We start from the raw sequence: 16366 nt of genomic DNA, 5'->3' as shown, positions 1-16366 counted from the left end.
TGGCATCCAATTTGTTGAGCGAGCCAAATGGAACTTGAGAGTAAATTAAGTACAAGCATTCGAAATTAAAAAAAATAAGCTAAAGTGGTTCTCAACATATTGAAATGTGCCAGTTGTAGAGTATGAAGTTTTGTTAAGTTTGAACCTTTACATAATAAGATATTGGCTACTGAAGTGCTCCACTTTTGCATTGAACGTTATTCACTAGGTGGCGCCACTCCACAAATGAATTGTAATGAGTCTTAAGAAGACAAGTTTTGTCACTTTTTGGCTAAATGTTTTTCAAAGTATTGCTCCAAAAGTGCTTTAAGCCTATTCCGCTTTAGAGGGCGTTTGTATGAATGGAAGCACACGCCTAGGGACACTAACCCTACATTTCTTACCAGCCATGTGGAGCTAAAACCATACCCAGTTTCATGTGGATTGGTGAAGCCTAAGTGTATGATATTGTCAACCAAAATTGGTTAAAAAAAAACTGCATGAGAACATGAAAAAAGAATACTTTGCCAAACAATATTTCCTGGTTCTAATAGAATGTAGATGAACTAGAGGGATTCTAGAATGCCATGACAGTGGGCCGTGAGGTAAATGCAGTGGGACTCACAGCAGCCAGCGTAGGCGGGGTCCTCGTCTGAGCCGTCGGCACAGTGTCTCATCCCATCACACACCAGAGACTGGAACAAACACTGGGCCCTGTTCTTACACACAAACTCCATGTAGCGCGTGCACAGAGGGTCTGCAAACACACACACACACACACACACACACATCCCCAAAGCACCCCCACACACACACACACGCAACCACACACATCCCCAAAGCACCCACACACACACACACACATACACACAATAGACAGACAGACAGACAGACAGACACAAACAATTCTCCATCAGTTCAATGAATTAAAACGTTTTACATGCAGGCACCATGTCTGGTTACTTTGGGTATTATGATTCTATTTCTTATATTAACTCTGCGTAATCATTTAGCCTTTGTCTAGGTTTCCCCAGTTTCCTGTTCGTCAATACAAAAAGACAGAAACAGGACCGGTCTGTGTAGAGTAGCGTATATTTAGACAGGGAGGACACTGACCACAGTGTTGTTCATCGACACCCCCTGGACAGTCCTCTACGCCATTGCAGTGCGCACTAGAGGGCAGGCATGTGCCATTGGAGCACAGGAACCCATTGCAGCGTTCACCCTCTGTGAGGAAATAAAATAGCAAATGAAATAACATAGCAGTCATTGGCATTACACACACACTCACTCACTCACTCACATATACACACACATTCTCACTCACTCACATATACACACACATTCTCACTCACTCACATTTACACACACATACTCACTTACTCACTCACTCACTCACTCACTCACTCACTCACTCACTCACTCACTCACTCACTCACTCACTCACTCACTCACTCACTCACACACTCACACACTCACACACTCACACACTCACACACACACACACACACACACACACACACACACACACACACACACACACATCTCTTTCACACACACACATTCTGGCACCATGATGCTACCACCATGACGCAGAAGAAGTCTGTGCACAGTGTGTAGGTGTGAAGGCACAGAATAAAGACATGACAGCATTCACATGAGCGTGCTAGAACCTGAGGTCTCTGAAGCTCTTTTCAGGAAATGGGGATGGGTGTGAAACAATCCCTGACCTCTCCCTTTATTTAGCCGACAAGGGATACAATCACCCTATGGGACACCCTAGTAAGACCCAGCCCATCAGCTCTCTGATCCCAACATGACACATCTATCCGGGGAGGTGTGGCTAATCTCACACTTCACAGAGGGAGGCTGGTGGGGGGTGGGGGGCGTCGGACTGACCGCACTGGGAGGGCTCCTCATCCGAGCTGTCCTGGCAGTCATCGTCTCCGTCACACACCCACTTCTGGGGGATACAGTGGCCGGTGTGACACTGGAAGCTGCCGCTCTCGCATGTGTGGTGGCCCACTGGAGGAGGTAGAGAGAGAGAGAGAGAGAGAGGGAGGGAGGGAGAGGGAGGGAAAGGGAAAGGGAGTGAAAAGAAATACACAATATTTAAGGAACACATTTTCAAAACTGTGTTGCCTTTATGTTTTACTTTATGTTGCTGGAATTTGTCTTTCAATCAAATGTACCAATTATATGACTAAGGATTAAGGAAACATTAAAAAAAAACATTTGACTGCCAGGGGGTGCCCTTGAGTCGAACATATTGACCCTGCATGCACGCAATCCCAAATCCTCTACTCTGCTCTTCCCACACTGAAATCATTATCGCTTACAGGACAGGAGGAGAAGACATTCAGTTCTAGTTAAGTCAAAGTCCTTTTTTTTTGTATTGTCACACAGCACACCACACACGTACATAGGTGAGAGAGGTTAATGTTGAAAGGCAGTGCTCACCTGTGCAGTTTGCCTCATCAGACCAGTCGCGGCAGTCGTTGTCGCCATCACAACGCCAGGCGTCACGGATACACACACCTCTCGCACATGTGTACTCTCCGGGCCCACACTGGTGGCTCTCTGTGAGAAAAACAAACACCCAGAAGTCACTGGTGTGTGCCTATCTTCACTCACCATACTCACACCCTAATATACATACTACACAGTAATGCATCTACAGGGAGTACAAATATTCCTAGTATGGGTACAGGATTACAGCATTACAGAATGCCTATGGCCACTGATTACAGACCTACTGAGATTAGATTTTTTTTGTGGCGCTGACAAAACAATGAAACTAAATATACAGCCGCGGAAAAAATTAAGAGACCACTTCAAAATTATAAGTTTCTCTGGTTTTACTATGTATTGGTATGAGTTAAAGGAAAGTTAACATTTTAGTTTTATTCTATAAATTACTGACAACATTTCTACCAAATTTCAAATACAAATATTGTCATTTAGACCATTTATTTGCAGAAAAATGACAATTGGTCAAAATAGCTAAATAAATGGAATGTTTTCAGATCTCGAAATATTGCAAGGAAAACAAGTTCATATAGATTCTTAAACTACACAATACTAATGCTTTAACTTAGGAAGAGATCAGAAATCAATATCTGGAAAAACCGCATCTTTTTTGTTATTTTGACCAATTGTCATTTTTCTGCAAATAATGCTCTAAATGACAGTATTTTTATTTGAAATTCAGTAGAAATGTTGTCAGTAGTTTATAGAATGAAACAAAAGTGTTCCTTTTACTCAAACACATACCAATAAATAGTAAAAAAAGAAAAACTGATCATTTTTTTTTAAAGTGGTCTCTTAATTTTTTCCGCGGCTGTATGTCTGTACCATGGTAAATGCTATATGCATTATGCATATGAAGGTAAAGGCAAGTAGTGTCTTGTTTGTTCCCTTGCTATATTCCTGATTATTTGTGTGTGTGTGTGTGTGTGTGTGTGTGTGTGTGTGTGTGTGTGTGTGTGTGTGTGTGTGTCTGTTCTGCCAACGGTGTGTTTTGCACTTTGCTTGCATCCATGCCAAAGGCAATTTTGCCACTATCCATTTGGTAGATGCTGACGCACCGCAGTGTTCTTCATCACTGTTGTCCCCGCAGTCATCCTCATGGTCGCATTTGAAGGCCAGAGGGATGCAGGAACCAGAGGCAGCACAGCGGAACTGCACAGCAGGGTCACACACAGTTGTAGCTGCAGAGAGAGATAGAGAGAGAGAGAGAGAGAGAGAGAGAGAGAGAGAGAGAGAGAGAGAGAGAGAGAGAGAGAGGGAGAGAGAGAGAGAGTATGAGACAGGAGGCAAGGAGGAGCAGATAAAAAGAGAAAAACAGAGGTATAGAAATAAGGGAAATAAATAATAAATAAAGGGAGAGGCACAGGAAAGAGAGAATGATATAAAGATAGAGAACATGGGAGGGAGGGAAAAAAGGAAAGGAGACAGGAGAGAAAGAGAGAGAAACAACAAAACAGAAATAAATACAGGTACCAAAATACAGGTGGGCCACTTCATGTAAACAAAGAGAAAAGGACACTCTCCAGAGAGAGCAGACATGATCAGGACAGGTGTCATGTTTCAGGAGTCTCCAGAGAGAGCAGACATGATCAGGACAGGTGTCATGTTTCAGGAGTCTCCAGAGAGAGCAGACATGATCAGGTGTCATGTTTCAGGACTCACGGCAGTCCTGCTCGTCGCTCATGTCTCCACAGTCGTTGTCGCTGTCGCACTTCCAGATGCTACTGATGCACTTCCCATTGGAACAGCGGTACTGGTTAGGCAGGCAGGTGTGCTCTATACAGCAACACATACAGAGACAGACAGAAAGAGAGAAAGAGAGACAGACAGACAGACAGAGAGACAGACAGAGAGAAAAGGAGGGTGTAAATGACAGGGTCGATGGCAGTCTTACACATAAACACTGCAGTGGCTTTGTCACATTCACTGCCTACAGTATGATTAATGCATTACCCCTGTGGAAAACAGTAAGACTTAATTACAGTACACTTACTGTGACTGACACTGACTATGTTTAGATGCATGGCATAGACATATCATAGCATGCATAGCATGAGAGGAATCACAATGTCCTTGTCATTGTATCCAATGCATGTATAGTTGACTGGAGTGCATCCTGTAGCTTCCTCAAAGAGACGAGAGTTCTGTACCGGCTGTGTGAAAATGCAACACAACCTTTGCTACTGGACTCACCTAGCTTCACACAGGTGTTGTTGTGGCGCTGGTAGTCATGCGGGCACTGGCACTGCAACTCGCCGGAGGGCAGGGTGGTGACGGGCGTGCCGTCGGGGCACACACACGCGTGGCGCTGCCCTGGCTGGGGCAGGCAGAGCAGGGAGCACGGCTGGCCCACACATGCATTAGTGCCTGCAGGGGAGGTAACATGGCAGACACTGCTTTCACACGTGTGTTTCCTACACGATCGCTCTTAAGCAAGAACTCAGTCTCAGATTAAAATATGTGTTTGTGTGGTTTTGTAGCCGTCACTTCCTTGTCGAAATGTTGTAAATGTATCTTATACAGGAGGGACAAGACAGGAAGGAGGATGACCATAACAGCACATCACAAAACAATTATCAACTCTTTCAACAAAGTTATGATACTTAATAGCCTATTCTGTATCTGCACTTAAATATAGTACAGTAAATTGAAACTGTTGTCAATAATTTCTATTAATTATCAACTTAGTTAAACGACTGTGTACCAAAGCTACAAAGGTGCATGCCCTAACTGAAATGATATGAATATGACCTCTGACCTTTAGTTTTGCCCTTGTAGAAGATCTTAAGGTCCATGACACCAGTGAGGCTTCCCACCAGCAGCTCACCGTCAGGTGAGCCTGACTTAGGAGCTTTAAAGATTCCCATCCTGGACCAGTCGTCCCAATACAGATCATTCTGCAAGCCAACATAACCACCATTAACCCCATTAACCACCACACCAGTACTACAACACAAATCAGCTCTCCTTTATTTGTCCATTAGAGCAGTAGAAGTAGTCCCTAGTGTACACTTTCAGTCAGTGCTGGCATTACAGTACTAAACTAAGCACAGGATCTGTAAATGGTAAAAAAAATGGTAAAACATCAGTCAGATGGGGGGCATTTGTTGTACTTATTTGGCCTTGACTTGAGGATTTCAGAGTGAGTTTGGACAGAGGGCTTCCATTGAGGGATCTTCTACACCCTTAAGTCTGTGCAGGTGGACGAGAAGGCTGCTCACGTACCTTAAACACAGAGATGGCGTACGGGTGAGGTAGGCCCTCCATCAGGACGCTGCGCTGGCCTCCGTTGAAGTCGGCCCTCTCGATGCGGTCTCCGTACGCCTCGGTCCAGTAGAGCCATCGGTCATCGGCGGTGATCCCGTTGGGCCAGCGCACGCCCTCGGACACGATGCAGGAGACGTTGGAGCCGTCCATCCAGCTGCGGTATAAGCCGGCAGCGCGGTCGCCCCAGTCCGTCCAGAACATCAGGCTGATAACAGACCATAATAATGGATTTAAATAATGTGTTTTGTTTATTTATCTGCCTTAATGTCATTGTACCCTCAATCAGGCCATTGCTGTAAAAAAGCTTTGTGCGCAGTCATTTTCCCAAAATTAAACAATGAATGATGATGATGATGATAAGGCAGTCGTGGAGTTTGTGTTATTGCAAGTGCGCATTAAGACTCATGAATGCCACAGGACACACTGGACATACTGTACCTCTGTCCCGGTATCACGGTCAAGGCCCGTGGGTGTTCCAGGACACTGGAGTTGAGCAGTGTGCGTCTCAGGTCTCCGTCAGGGTTGGACACCTGTACACACAAAGGGAGGTCTGTGTCACAAGCACAATTCAATTGGGAAGGGACTGGCACCGGCTCAAGGCACGGTCACACACAGTTCAGATATCACTGTGTGCTTTTCATCATAAAAAAGAGACACTTTTGTAGGAGACTTCTGCTTTCATTTTCTCTGACGCACAAACTCCCCCACATTTTTAAGAAGAATATGCTAACATCAAGACACGAACGAAGAGACCACATTCAGCTTTGACAATGTTATTATCTGAGAGACAACAGGGAAGTTTCATCCAAGCAGCTCACTTCAATCTTCTGTGCACCCGCGTCCACCCAGAAGAGCAGCTGGCTGATGGGGTCAAAGGTGAGCGCCTCCACGTTCTGAAGCCCCCTCCTGACAATGACCTCCTGTCCAGAGCTTCCATTCAAACACAGCCTCTGAGGAGACACCCAGACAGAGGCACGGATGAAGAGGATACCACATAGGTGGACATTTGTTATTCTGTGTGTTTTAGTGACAAAAATATTTGGAATATTTACAGTGGGGAAAATAAGTATTTGAACCCCTTGAGATTTCACAAGTTTGGCCACTTGCAAAGAAATGTGTGATCTATAATTGTAATGGTAGGTGGATATTAACAGTGAGAAACAGAATATCAACAAAAAAATCCAGAAAAATGCATTTTATAACATTTATGACTTTATTTGCATTTGATGCAAAAAATAAGTATTTGAACCCCCAAAACTGACTGACAAAAATGACTTAGTACTTGGTGGAATAACCCTTATTGGCAAGCACAGACGTCAGATGTTTCTTGTAGTTGGTCACCAGGTTTACAAACATCTCAGGAGGGATTTTGGTCCACTCCTCTTTCCAGATCCTCTCCAAATCTTTAAGGTTGTGTTTTCAATGGGAGGGAATGAGGGAATGAAGTTCAAGCCCAATATTCCACGTTACATGGCCCCATCCATAGTCCCCTTGATGCGGTGGAGTCGTCCTGTACCCTTGGCAGAGAAACAGACCCAAAGTATAATGTTTCCACCTCCATGCTTGATTGTGGGTATGATGTACTCTTGGGGTCATATTCAGCATTCCCCCCCCTGTCAAACATGGCAAGTCGAGTTGATGCCTAAGAGCTTGATTTTGGTATCATCTGACCACATTCTGTCTCCCAATCCTCCCTAGAATCATTCAAGTGTGCAATGGTAAACTTCAGATGGCCCTGTACATGCGCTTCCTTGAGCAGGGGGACCTTGCGAGTGCTGCAGTACTTCAAAAAATTACGGCGTGGTGTGTTGCCAATGGTTTTCTTGGTGAGTCTGGTCCCACCTGTCTTGAGATCATTCACAAGCTCCCCCTGTGTAGTTCTGGGGTTATTCTGCACCTTTTGAATGATCACTGATTCCGCACGAGGGGATATCTTGCATGGAGCCCCAGACCTAGAGCGGGTGACAGTTGTTTGGTGTTGCTTCCATTTATGAATAATCGCACCAATAGTTATCTGCTTCTCACCAAGCTGCTTGCCGGTGGTTTTGTAGCCCATTCCAGCCTTGTGCAGGTCTACAATCTTATCTCTGACTTCCTTGGACAGCTCTTTGGTCTTGACCATGGTGGTGAGGTTGAAGGTGTGAAGTATGATTCTTTGGACAGGTTTCTTTTATACAGGTCACCAGTTGAGATCAGGTATACCTTGTTAGACCTAATGAGGACTAATCTGTGTGCTTTTTGGGCACATAACTGGCCATTGGGAGCCAGAATTCTTGCTGTTTGCTTGGGGGTTCAAATACTTATTTTTTGCATCAAATGCAAATAAAGTCATAAATCTTATAAAATGCAGTTTTCTGGATTTTTTTGTTGATATTCTGTTTCTCACTGTTAAAATACACCTACCATTAAAATTCTAGATCACACATTTCTTTGCAAGTGGCCAAACTTGCGAAGTCGGCAGGGGTTCAAATACTTATTTTCCCCACTGTAAGTGTTAACAGTAACAGGAGATAAAATATCCAGGCAGGAAAAGTGTTGAAGACATGTAACTACTGCATGCAAAACTACGAAACAAAAATAAAATATATACTGTATAACGTAAACATGATGCAGTCGCCAACCTGTATAATATCCAATGAGATGTCAGCCCAGTACACACAGTTCCTGTCATAGTCAAAGTCCAGCGCTACAGCCTCGCGGAGGCCTGTTAGGGGCAGCCTCTGGTCGGTGCCTGTGGCAAGGTCGTACCGGTGGATGGAGCTCCGCACAGCGTACAAGATGAACTCGTTACTCTCTGAGGGAGGATGCAGAACACTTAGCCTCCATAATTGCATTACACTGACAAAGCTGAGAGGAGCAGCAGATTCTCAGTCCGTCAAGTCCTCGCCTGACCTTTACAAGTTCAGACCATGAGCAAATCACACAACCAGGCACCTGGATGTGCTTCTGGCTTCAAGTAAAACACACATGAACATGAACAAACCATACACTGATAGTGGTAGGAGATGTAATCATGTAATGATGCAAAAGATGTGATCATAAGTACACAATCAATGCCACAGGATCACCACAAATGCCATCCTTTTTTTTTAAATCAAGAAACGTTCAAATTATTGAGGACCCATTTGCTGATTAAGGGTTAAATTGATTTGATTGGTTGCAATCATACGACTTTAAATCATATCTTGATTAGACCTTTCTGTTGCAGACATCACGTCCTTGAGGTCATTTGGGGTAAAATTACTCAGCCAATATTCAATATTTTTTTTTCATTCAATATTCAGTATTGCTTAACATTGCAATTCCAAAATTCCTCTTGAGAAACTCAGCCACTTGATTCTGATAAGCTGGCAGACATAATCTGACCTAATTAAACAGTCATGATTTAAACTTGCTAACTTCAAGATCACTCACATACATACTTTGTTAGAAGACATCCACATTTCAGAGAACCTTCCTGGGACAGAACAGACATAGTCTTAAAACTAGTATTCTGCAGGAATAGAAGTCTATCTATCCACGTCTCCCTATGCTGTTGGATTCTTGATAGGCCGTCCAGGTGCCCTTGCGTGACTGATGTTCTTGGGTGCATGTCTATGGCCTGAAGCCACAGAAACACACTCACCTCCTACAGGACAGGGAAGCATCTCTCCCTCCAGTCTCTCCTCCACGTCTCCTCCGCTGCAGCTGTCTCCAGAGACCTTCCTGTACCTAAGAGAGCACAGCAGAGTCAACACATCCCTTAGGACAGTCAAAGATAGCTTTGGTGAACAGGCGAGGGATCTCTAAATGCTCTAAGTCCATGGTGGTAGTACAGCTCTAAAAGACAGCACTGAATGGTGACCAAAAGGATCTCCCTGCCTCGAGTCCTAGAGCTTCATTTAATGTAGCCCTAGATATAATCTTGTCACATCATGACACGTCACATTAGGGTGACAAAAGAAAGATGGGTTAAAGTTTAAAGGTTAAACTTTGGGTTAGGCTCCTTCTGGGGTTCGGGCCAGATGGGGTATTGTCGGTGCTGCTTTTGGGAGTTCTGTAGTGAACGCATTTCCAGTGGTCATAGTCTACCATTTCACTTTTACATTCCAACACAAGACGATGCTGTTCCTAGAATAACCCCCTACTCCACCCCACCCCCTACTCTATGTACAGCACAATGGCATCATTCATGTGTAATAGGCTCCAGATACAAAGCATGTGACAAGGCACTAGAACAAAGCCCCACTCGTAATCAAATTACCAACAAATACAAATGACGACATGTGACATCTACCTCCAGCGATGAACGAATAGTAACAGGATAACTGAATATGATTTGTCAATGCACGTCACTCATGAGGTCATTGCAGGTCAGAGGTCCCCCGTGTAAATTAACTCCATAAACTGAATTAATGAATATATTCTGTGTCTCATGCTGCCTTGTCAGCATCTCTGCATTTACTGTGGGAGTTGGCTCAACTTGTTGGCTGGCAAACATCCAGCTTAATACAGCTTTGTCTTAATACTGCTTGATGCTGCTTTATTCTCTGATTGTGAAGTCCACTGACTACGTTTTTTCATCGTCAGCCAGTGTGTTACTGAGAGGTTTGACGTCCCATTCAAAGGGAACTCTGAGGAGAGTGAGTGTTTTCGCAGAACTGTGATTACCCTCGCCAACAAAGTTCCCTCCTCTCCCTCCCACTCCAGCTTCCACGCCGCCCTGACACAATTTCTTACCCTCTGCTGCGGCGGTACGTGGTTCCCACGGGACACAGCACCGGAGGGGCGTGCAGGTTGCCCAGGAACTCAGGGTCGGGCACACACACCTCAAGAGACAGGTCCTCACTTAGCTTGAAGCCATAGTCACTGAGTGAGGAGCAAGGTAGAAATAAGGGCTTTTTTTTTTTATTACAATCCGAAAACTAATTTGTCAATACTGGTGGAAAATAAATGTGAAGATTGTAATGATTTCACACAAGTTTATGTTCTTATCTGTTCACAATAACTTGAAGTTGACATTTAAACAACATTGATAGAAATGTAGCCAACAACCAAATGAACAGCCAAAAGGAACGGAGCCATGCGTACCACTCGTAATCCTGTCGCGTGCAGGAGCAGTTGGACAGCGTGACGGGCCGATCGAAGTCCTCGCCGTTGAAGCAGGTGGCGTGAGGCGTGCGGCGCTTGAAGACCATCTCTCTGCCCAGCAGGCAGCCATTGCCCAGCTCATCAGAGGGAGACCAGCTCTTATAATCCCCCTCGGAGCATGGCACGCCTACACACACACACACACACACACCACAGTGAGACAACAAGGTTGGCAAAACCCTATCCATCCATCAATAATCAATCAATCATCTTCATCAATAATCATCTGACAACATAAAAATCTTTTAGCTATTTATGAATAAGCAGATAAAATTGACATGGACCAAAACTAAAAGTGTGGTCTTGATGTATTGAAAGTTTTGGTTTCCTCCTGCATGTACTGCAAAATATTCTCCTCTCATATCGGACAGAGTTCATCACAGTGCTGTGAAAACTCAGGCCAAACATACGCCTAATCTATTCATGCAAGCCTTATGTAAACCATCTGTACACTTAGTTTTTCTCCATTTTTCTGCTTGCTTCTCAGAAACCGTTGAGGATCTGAAGTGTTAAACTTTAGAGGCCCCTCTTTAATTTTACTACAAGAATGTTTCTCCAAATGTTTCTCATGGGATCAATGTCTTCCAACAGAGTGAACAAGTTTTATATCTCATCCATGCTAACTGGTCTCACTGAAAGTACAGAAACCATTTCTACTGACAGTTCCCTTTGAGAACCCCCGGCTGTTCTTACCGAGGACGTCGCTGGCGTTGAGCTGCAGGATGAGCCAGCTGTGCTTCTGGTCTGCGTAGGAGCCAAAGATGGTGAAGATGGTGCTCTTCTCGCCAGGCTCCGTCAGTAGCTGGTACACGTACACCTCCCGCTTGGAGAAGAGGAACTCTGTCCACGTCTCACCCTCATTGGTGCTAAACCTAACAAACAAACAAACAAACAAACGAGTGAGTCATCAGGATTTATGAGATTTACTGTGCTGAGGAAACCGAATTCTAATGGAAGGACAAACTTAGAAAACTGTGATTACTGATCATTTACCTTATTCAACTAAAAGGTCATGGCAACTTATTTTAATCTCCATGCTGCATGCAGGGTGGATGGTTAACATATGCTGAACATTGAAGACAGAGACTCACTTGAGTTTGGTAGTGGCAGATCCCTGTGCAATGGCCATCAATATGCCTCCATGATCACCCCAGGTGTAGAAGTGAGGTCCGGCCAGTGCCTGCAGCAATCAACCATCAGGTAAAATGGAGAAAAAATGGACTGTACTGACACCACATATTTGTACACATGTACAAAAGAACTGAGATTTTCCATTTTGGTAACTGCATGTGAACTGCTAGCAGCCTCATAAAGCCAACTGACACTGCCAGAGGCACCTGAAGCGCAAGGACAAATAGTAAAACTGATAAAACAGCACACCACAAACATTAACTGCCACATGTAGCCTTGACTGAATAATGAGAGATGCTCTTACCTCCCTCCACCTAGCCCCCGCACTACTGGTCACGTACACGTTGGGCTTGTTTGCCAGATTCTTCCCCACTGAGCCTAAAGGCATGGAGGCAACAGACAGGATTTGAGCACTTCATGATAAAAAAAATACACTTCATGGTGAGTACCATGACATATTTGTATTCAGTCTGTGCACCTCAGATATCGCATTGATTCTCACTGCATGAAATGTGTTTATGTGTTGCTATTGTCTGAATATGGTTCCACCACAATGCACTCATGAAACAATGCAAAAGGCTGGAAGGACAGAAAAGGAAAGAGAATGAAGAGAATCTTGAGTACTTCTGACATGTCTGACTGAAAAGTCTCCCAGCCTCTTTCTGACAACCACTCCTCAAATCTTTCCACTCTCCAATCCTGCCATAGCAACACATGCTCCTGCCAACTGCCCAATCTAGGCAATGCATTCTGTATCATATGATGATCTCTGAGCCTTTATGAAACTCAGATGGCGAACTGCATCCAAAAGGAGTGGTTGAGTCCTTCAGTTCCAACTACCACAATTTAACAGGCAACATATTTTCCCCATTTCATGTCAGAAAATTCCTCATATTCTGAAAGTACTCAGAGAAGGCATTCACAGAGATTAAACAACTCTTTCCCAACGGTGTTAACTGCCTCAAACAAAAATAGTTGAATAGAAGCCACCTTTCTCTGGTTCCAGATAGAGTTCAGTATCTAGCCTTAGAGAGCAATGTTTGAAAACACTACATTGCCACTGGCCTGAAAAAAATGTCTTACCAAGAGCCTTTACTGTAGTATTACTATTAGGTACTTTGTATATACATTTATTATGTATATACATATGTAAGGTGTATTCCTCATGTTTTAGCATTTATACATTCCTGAGTCTGAATGTAGAACATTTTAACAGTAATCACGCTATCAAAATCTATACAATAATACAAATATATACTATTACTTCACAGAAAAATGTGCCTCTATGATTTGGTTTAAACTGTCTTGCTTGCAGCACAATGAGTGCAAAGGGCTAGCAGACAGAGCTGTTATTTTCAAGTCAGTACAGCAGGCAAACTGAAAATGCCTGGCATGCCTGCACAATTTGGTACTAAAGTAGGGCATCCCTAAAGAGAGAGCGAGATGGAGGAAAAATGTGTCTGCGAGAAATTAAGGAGTTTCTAGCTTTTGAGCTTTCAGAGAAAAGACATATTCCCTAAGATTGTTAATTGAACTGGGAACTCCCAGACAGTTGAAATGGCTAGGTAGAGGAACATCCTTTCTCGGATGCGGATGCGCACACACACACAGACACACACACACACACACACAAACACTGTGAAGCACACCTGTGGCCATGATGAGTCCGGGAGCGGAGTCTTTGGAGAGGATGGGCATCCTGCGCAGCTGAATGTTGAGCAGCTGACTCCAGCGCTGGGACAGGTGTAGCGAGCAGCCTCTGGAGATCTGGCGAACACACACACACACACACACACACACACCAATCATGAGCACACATGCATGTGCACAGGAACGGGCACACAATGGCACACACATTCACAACCAAAAACACACACACAAACAAGCAGGTTAAGTATTAACAAAGACAACTGTATGGTGCAGTTTGACAGCTTATAAGCAGTATGTTCCAGTGAGGGTACCTGGCAGTCCACCACGCCCCCTAAGCTGTCAGAGGTGGGCGGCTGCAGCAGCTCCCAGGTGCCCCCCTTGTCGAAGGTTATGACGGAGCGCATGTTGTCCTCGTTCACCGAGCCGTTGATCAGCGTGGCTATGAACACCCCCCGCAGGCCCTCCACGCGATGCAGATCTGCAAAGGGCTCGTTGGCAAAGTATCTGCACACACACACACACACACACACACACACACACACACACAAGTTTAACTGCTACAGGGAGTGTATTGGGGGGTCACATTTTTTAAGCATAATGTATTAATTCATTAACTTTTAAAAGATGATGTAAATGGATCTCAATAATAACTACAAAGAACTATACACAATACACCAGAATATACACTCCGATATATAGACATAAGCATCTATCAATGGATCACAGCGTAATGACTTAGAGGGACTATAAACACTTCATCAGCAGAACAGTACACCTCAGCAGTGATTAGATGGTTACCTTATGAGCGTGTTGCTACCGGAGCCTTGGGGACTGTAGTAGAGCACGTTCTCTAGGGAAAGGGAGAAGTGCAGGCCCTGAGTGTCCGAGATGTACAGGTGCGTGATGTTGTTGTTGTGATTCACGCAGACGAAGACCTGGTCCTCGGATGCGTCGGCGATGTAGTACTCCTGAAAGACAGCATCAGGAGGCAAAAGTCAGACATGTTAGCTCCTATACATTTTTCATACAGAGCGTGTATCAGTGCATTGTGGGAAAAATGGAACTTACTGTGATTGGATGGCGGGTCTGAAACTGAGCTGCTTTCATTGGCTGGCGGTTGTAGGACACCCAAAGCTGGACCGTGGCAGGCTGATGACTTCCTATTAAAGTCTGTGAATACAAGAGTCCACTGATCTCACTCTCCTTTGATTTCCCACTGACAAATTTGAAACATTATACCATTATCTGTCAAAGCACTTAATAATGACTCAGGGGGGGAAAAAGAGGTGCGATAGAACACTGCACTGCAGATGTAGTGCGCTGACTCAACAACTGAATTTCATTACATTTCAGCTGATTAACATGTAAGGAGAGTATGGATGAGTACTGAGTTTGATCTCTCAAGTGAACCTAACCCCCTCCCCTCCCATGAGTCCTTGTTTCCTCTCCGGTGACCACCTACCCTGGTGGTGGTGGCAAACATGTATTTGTCCCGGAGCTGGAAGTTGTCCACACGCTCCAGGATGGTGTGACGGTTCTCCTCACTCTGGAAGAAGTCGGTGCTGCTGAGGATGCTGGAGCCACCCTGGGGCTCGTTCCTCTGGACAAACACTGTGGTGGGGCTGTCGTACGGCTCCACGCCCCTGGGGGGTAAAGTCGATAAACACAACGGCCAGTATGAGGTAAGAGTCCAGCAACCTCTAACCGAAAACAAAACATTTCCAGACAAACATCCATTAACTACAGCTTATCTTCTTACTCAAATATTTACACGCCAAAGTCTCAAATATTCCTTTTTCCCAACAGGAATGCCATTGTTGATTTAACACATATGTGATGACTGCAGACTAGACTAGACTAGTCTACTGTAATACTACTGAACAATTTAAGAAAAAAGAGAGCTCATCTTGCATAGAAAGATCTAGACAGTGGGAGAGACAGAGAGTGCTTCAACGGGATCGTTTGGCTTAAGCAGCCTGTTTAATAGAGCTCCCTCCACATCTACCTACTATTACACCACACTCAGGCAAAGGAAGTGGGCCAGAGACAATCATTTATTCATCAGCAGTATTGCTGTTAACACTGAATACTTCTAAAGCCTCCAGCCTCTGGGAACTGCCTGTGGAGACACACTTTCCACTTAAATTTTCCACTCTGGGCCTTTGCAGCACACACTCAAGCAACCGTATACAAGCCGGAGAAGATCTTCCAAACCAACAAAGTGAAGTCAAATGTGTCAAATGCCTCTCCAACATACCAAGGGTATCATTGCACCCGAGCAGAAAGCCCACATATAAAAAAAAGTCATAGGATGAGCTCTTAAGGGCACATTTTGACTGAATATGCTGGTAACAGGCTCCACTCAGCAAAGTAACACAGTGCAGTTTTCTGCTGCGGAGTTCTACGGTGAAACGCTGCAGAATTATAGCAGCCTCCACACCACGAGGCAAACCAAAATAACCACAGCTTCACACATCTTTATCACCGGATGGGCCATAAAGACACAGGGGGTGGTTGAACACTCAGACACACTCAAACAAACACACATGAACGCTGCACTTTCTCATTGCCATGGGTGGGACGAGAAACTAATAAACAAGTTTACGTACATGCACAGAGACAAACACTCAGTCAGTCACTCTCTCTCTCTCTCACACACATACACACACACACACACACA

The 16366-nt window shown here is 44.5% G+C and overlaps 1 protein-coding gene across 1 annotated transcript in view; it reads right to left on the bottom strand.

The window, feature by feature from the left end:
- Nucleotides 1-16366, bottom strand: part of sorl1 (sortilin-related receptor, L(DLR class) A repeats containing) — a gene marked incomplete at its 5' end in the record, with an annotated part of 41087 nt that overhangs the window by 15615 nt on the left and 9106 nt on the right. Inside the window, 23 exons of the mRNA XM_080855389.1 lie at nt 605-736; nt 1096-1206; nt 1879-2004; nt 2440-2559; nt 3567-3689; nt 4171-4284; nt 4702-4875; nt 5267-5405; nt 5734-5980; nt 6214-6305; nt 6594-6725; nt 8397-8569; nt 9401-9486; nt 10495-10623; nt 10846-11032; nt 11599-11777; nt 11997-12085; nt 12341-12414; nt 13686-13803; nt 13998-14190; nt 14485-14654; nt 14755-14856; nt 15149-15329. Coding sequence (XP_080711515.1) covers nt 605-736; nt 1096-1206; nt 1879-2004; nt 2440-2559; nt 3567-3689; nt 4171-4284; nt 4702-4875; nt 5267-5405; nt 5734-5980; nt 6214-6305; nt 6594-6725; nt 8397-8569; nt 9401-9486; nt 10495-10623; nt 10846-11032; nt 11599-11777; nt 11997-12085; nt 12341-12414; nt 13686-13803; nt 13998-14190; nt 14485-14654; nt 14755-14856; nt 15149-15329 — 3191 coding nt within the window. The remainder of the gene's footprint in view (nt 1-604; nt 737-1095; nt 1207-1878; nt 2005-2439; nt 2560-3566; nt 3690-4170; nt 4285-4701; nt 4876-5266; nt 5406-5733; nt 5981-6213; nt 6306-6593; nt 6726-8396; nt 8570-9400; nt 9487-10494; nt 10624-10845; nt 11033-11598; nt 11778-11996; nt 12086-12340; nt 12415-13685; nt 13804-13997; nt 14191-14484; nt 14655-14754; nt 14857-15148; nt 15330-16366) is intronic.

Source organism: Sprattus sprattus, assembly GCF_963457725.1.
Source record: "Sprattus sprattus genome assembly, chromosome: 17".
Classification (NCBI taxonomy): domain Eukaryota; kingdom Metazoa; phylum Chordata; class Actinopteri; order Clupeiformes; family Clupeidae; genus Sprattus; species Sprattus sprattus.
This window is presented reverse-complemented; position numbering and strand designations above follow the sequence as displayed.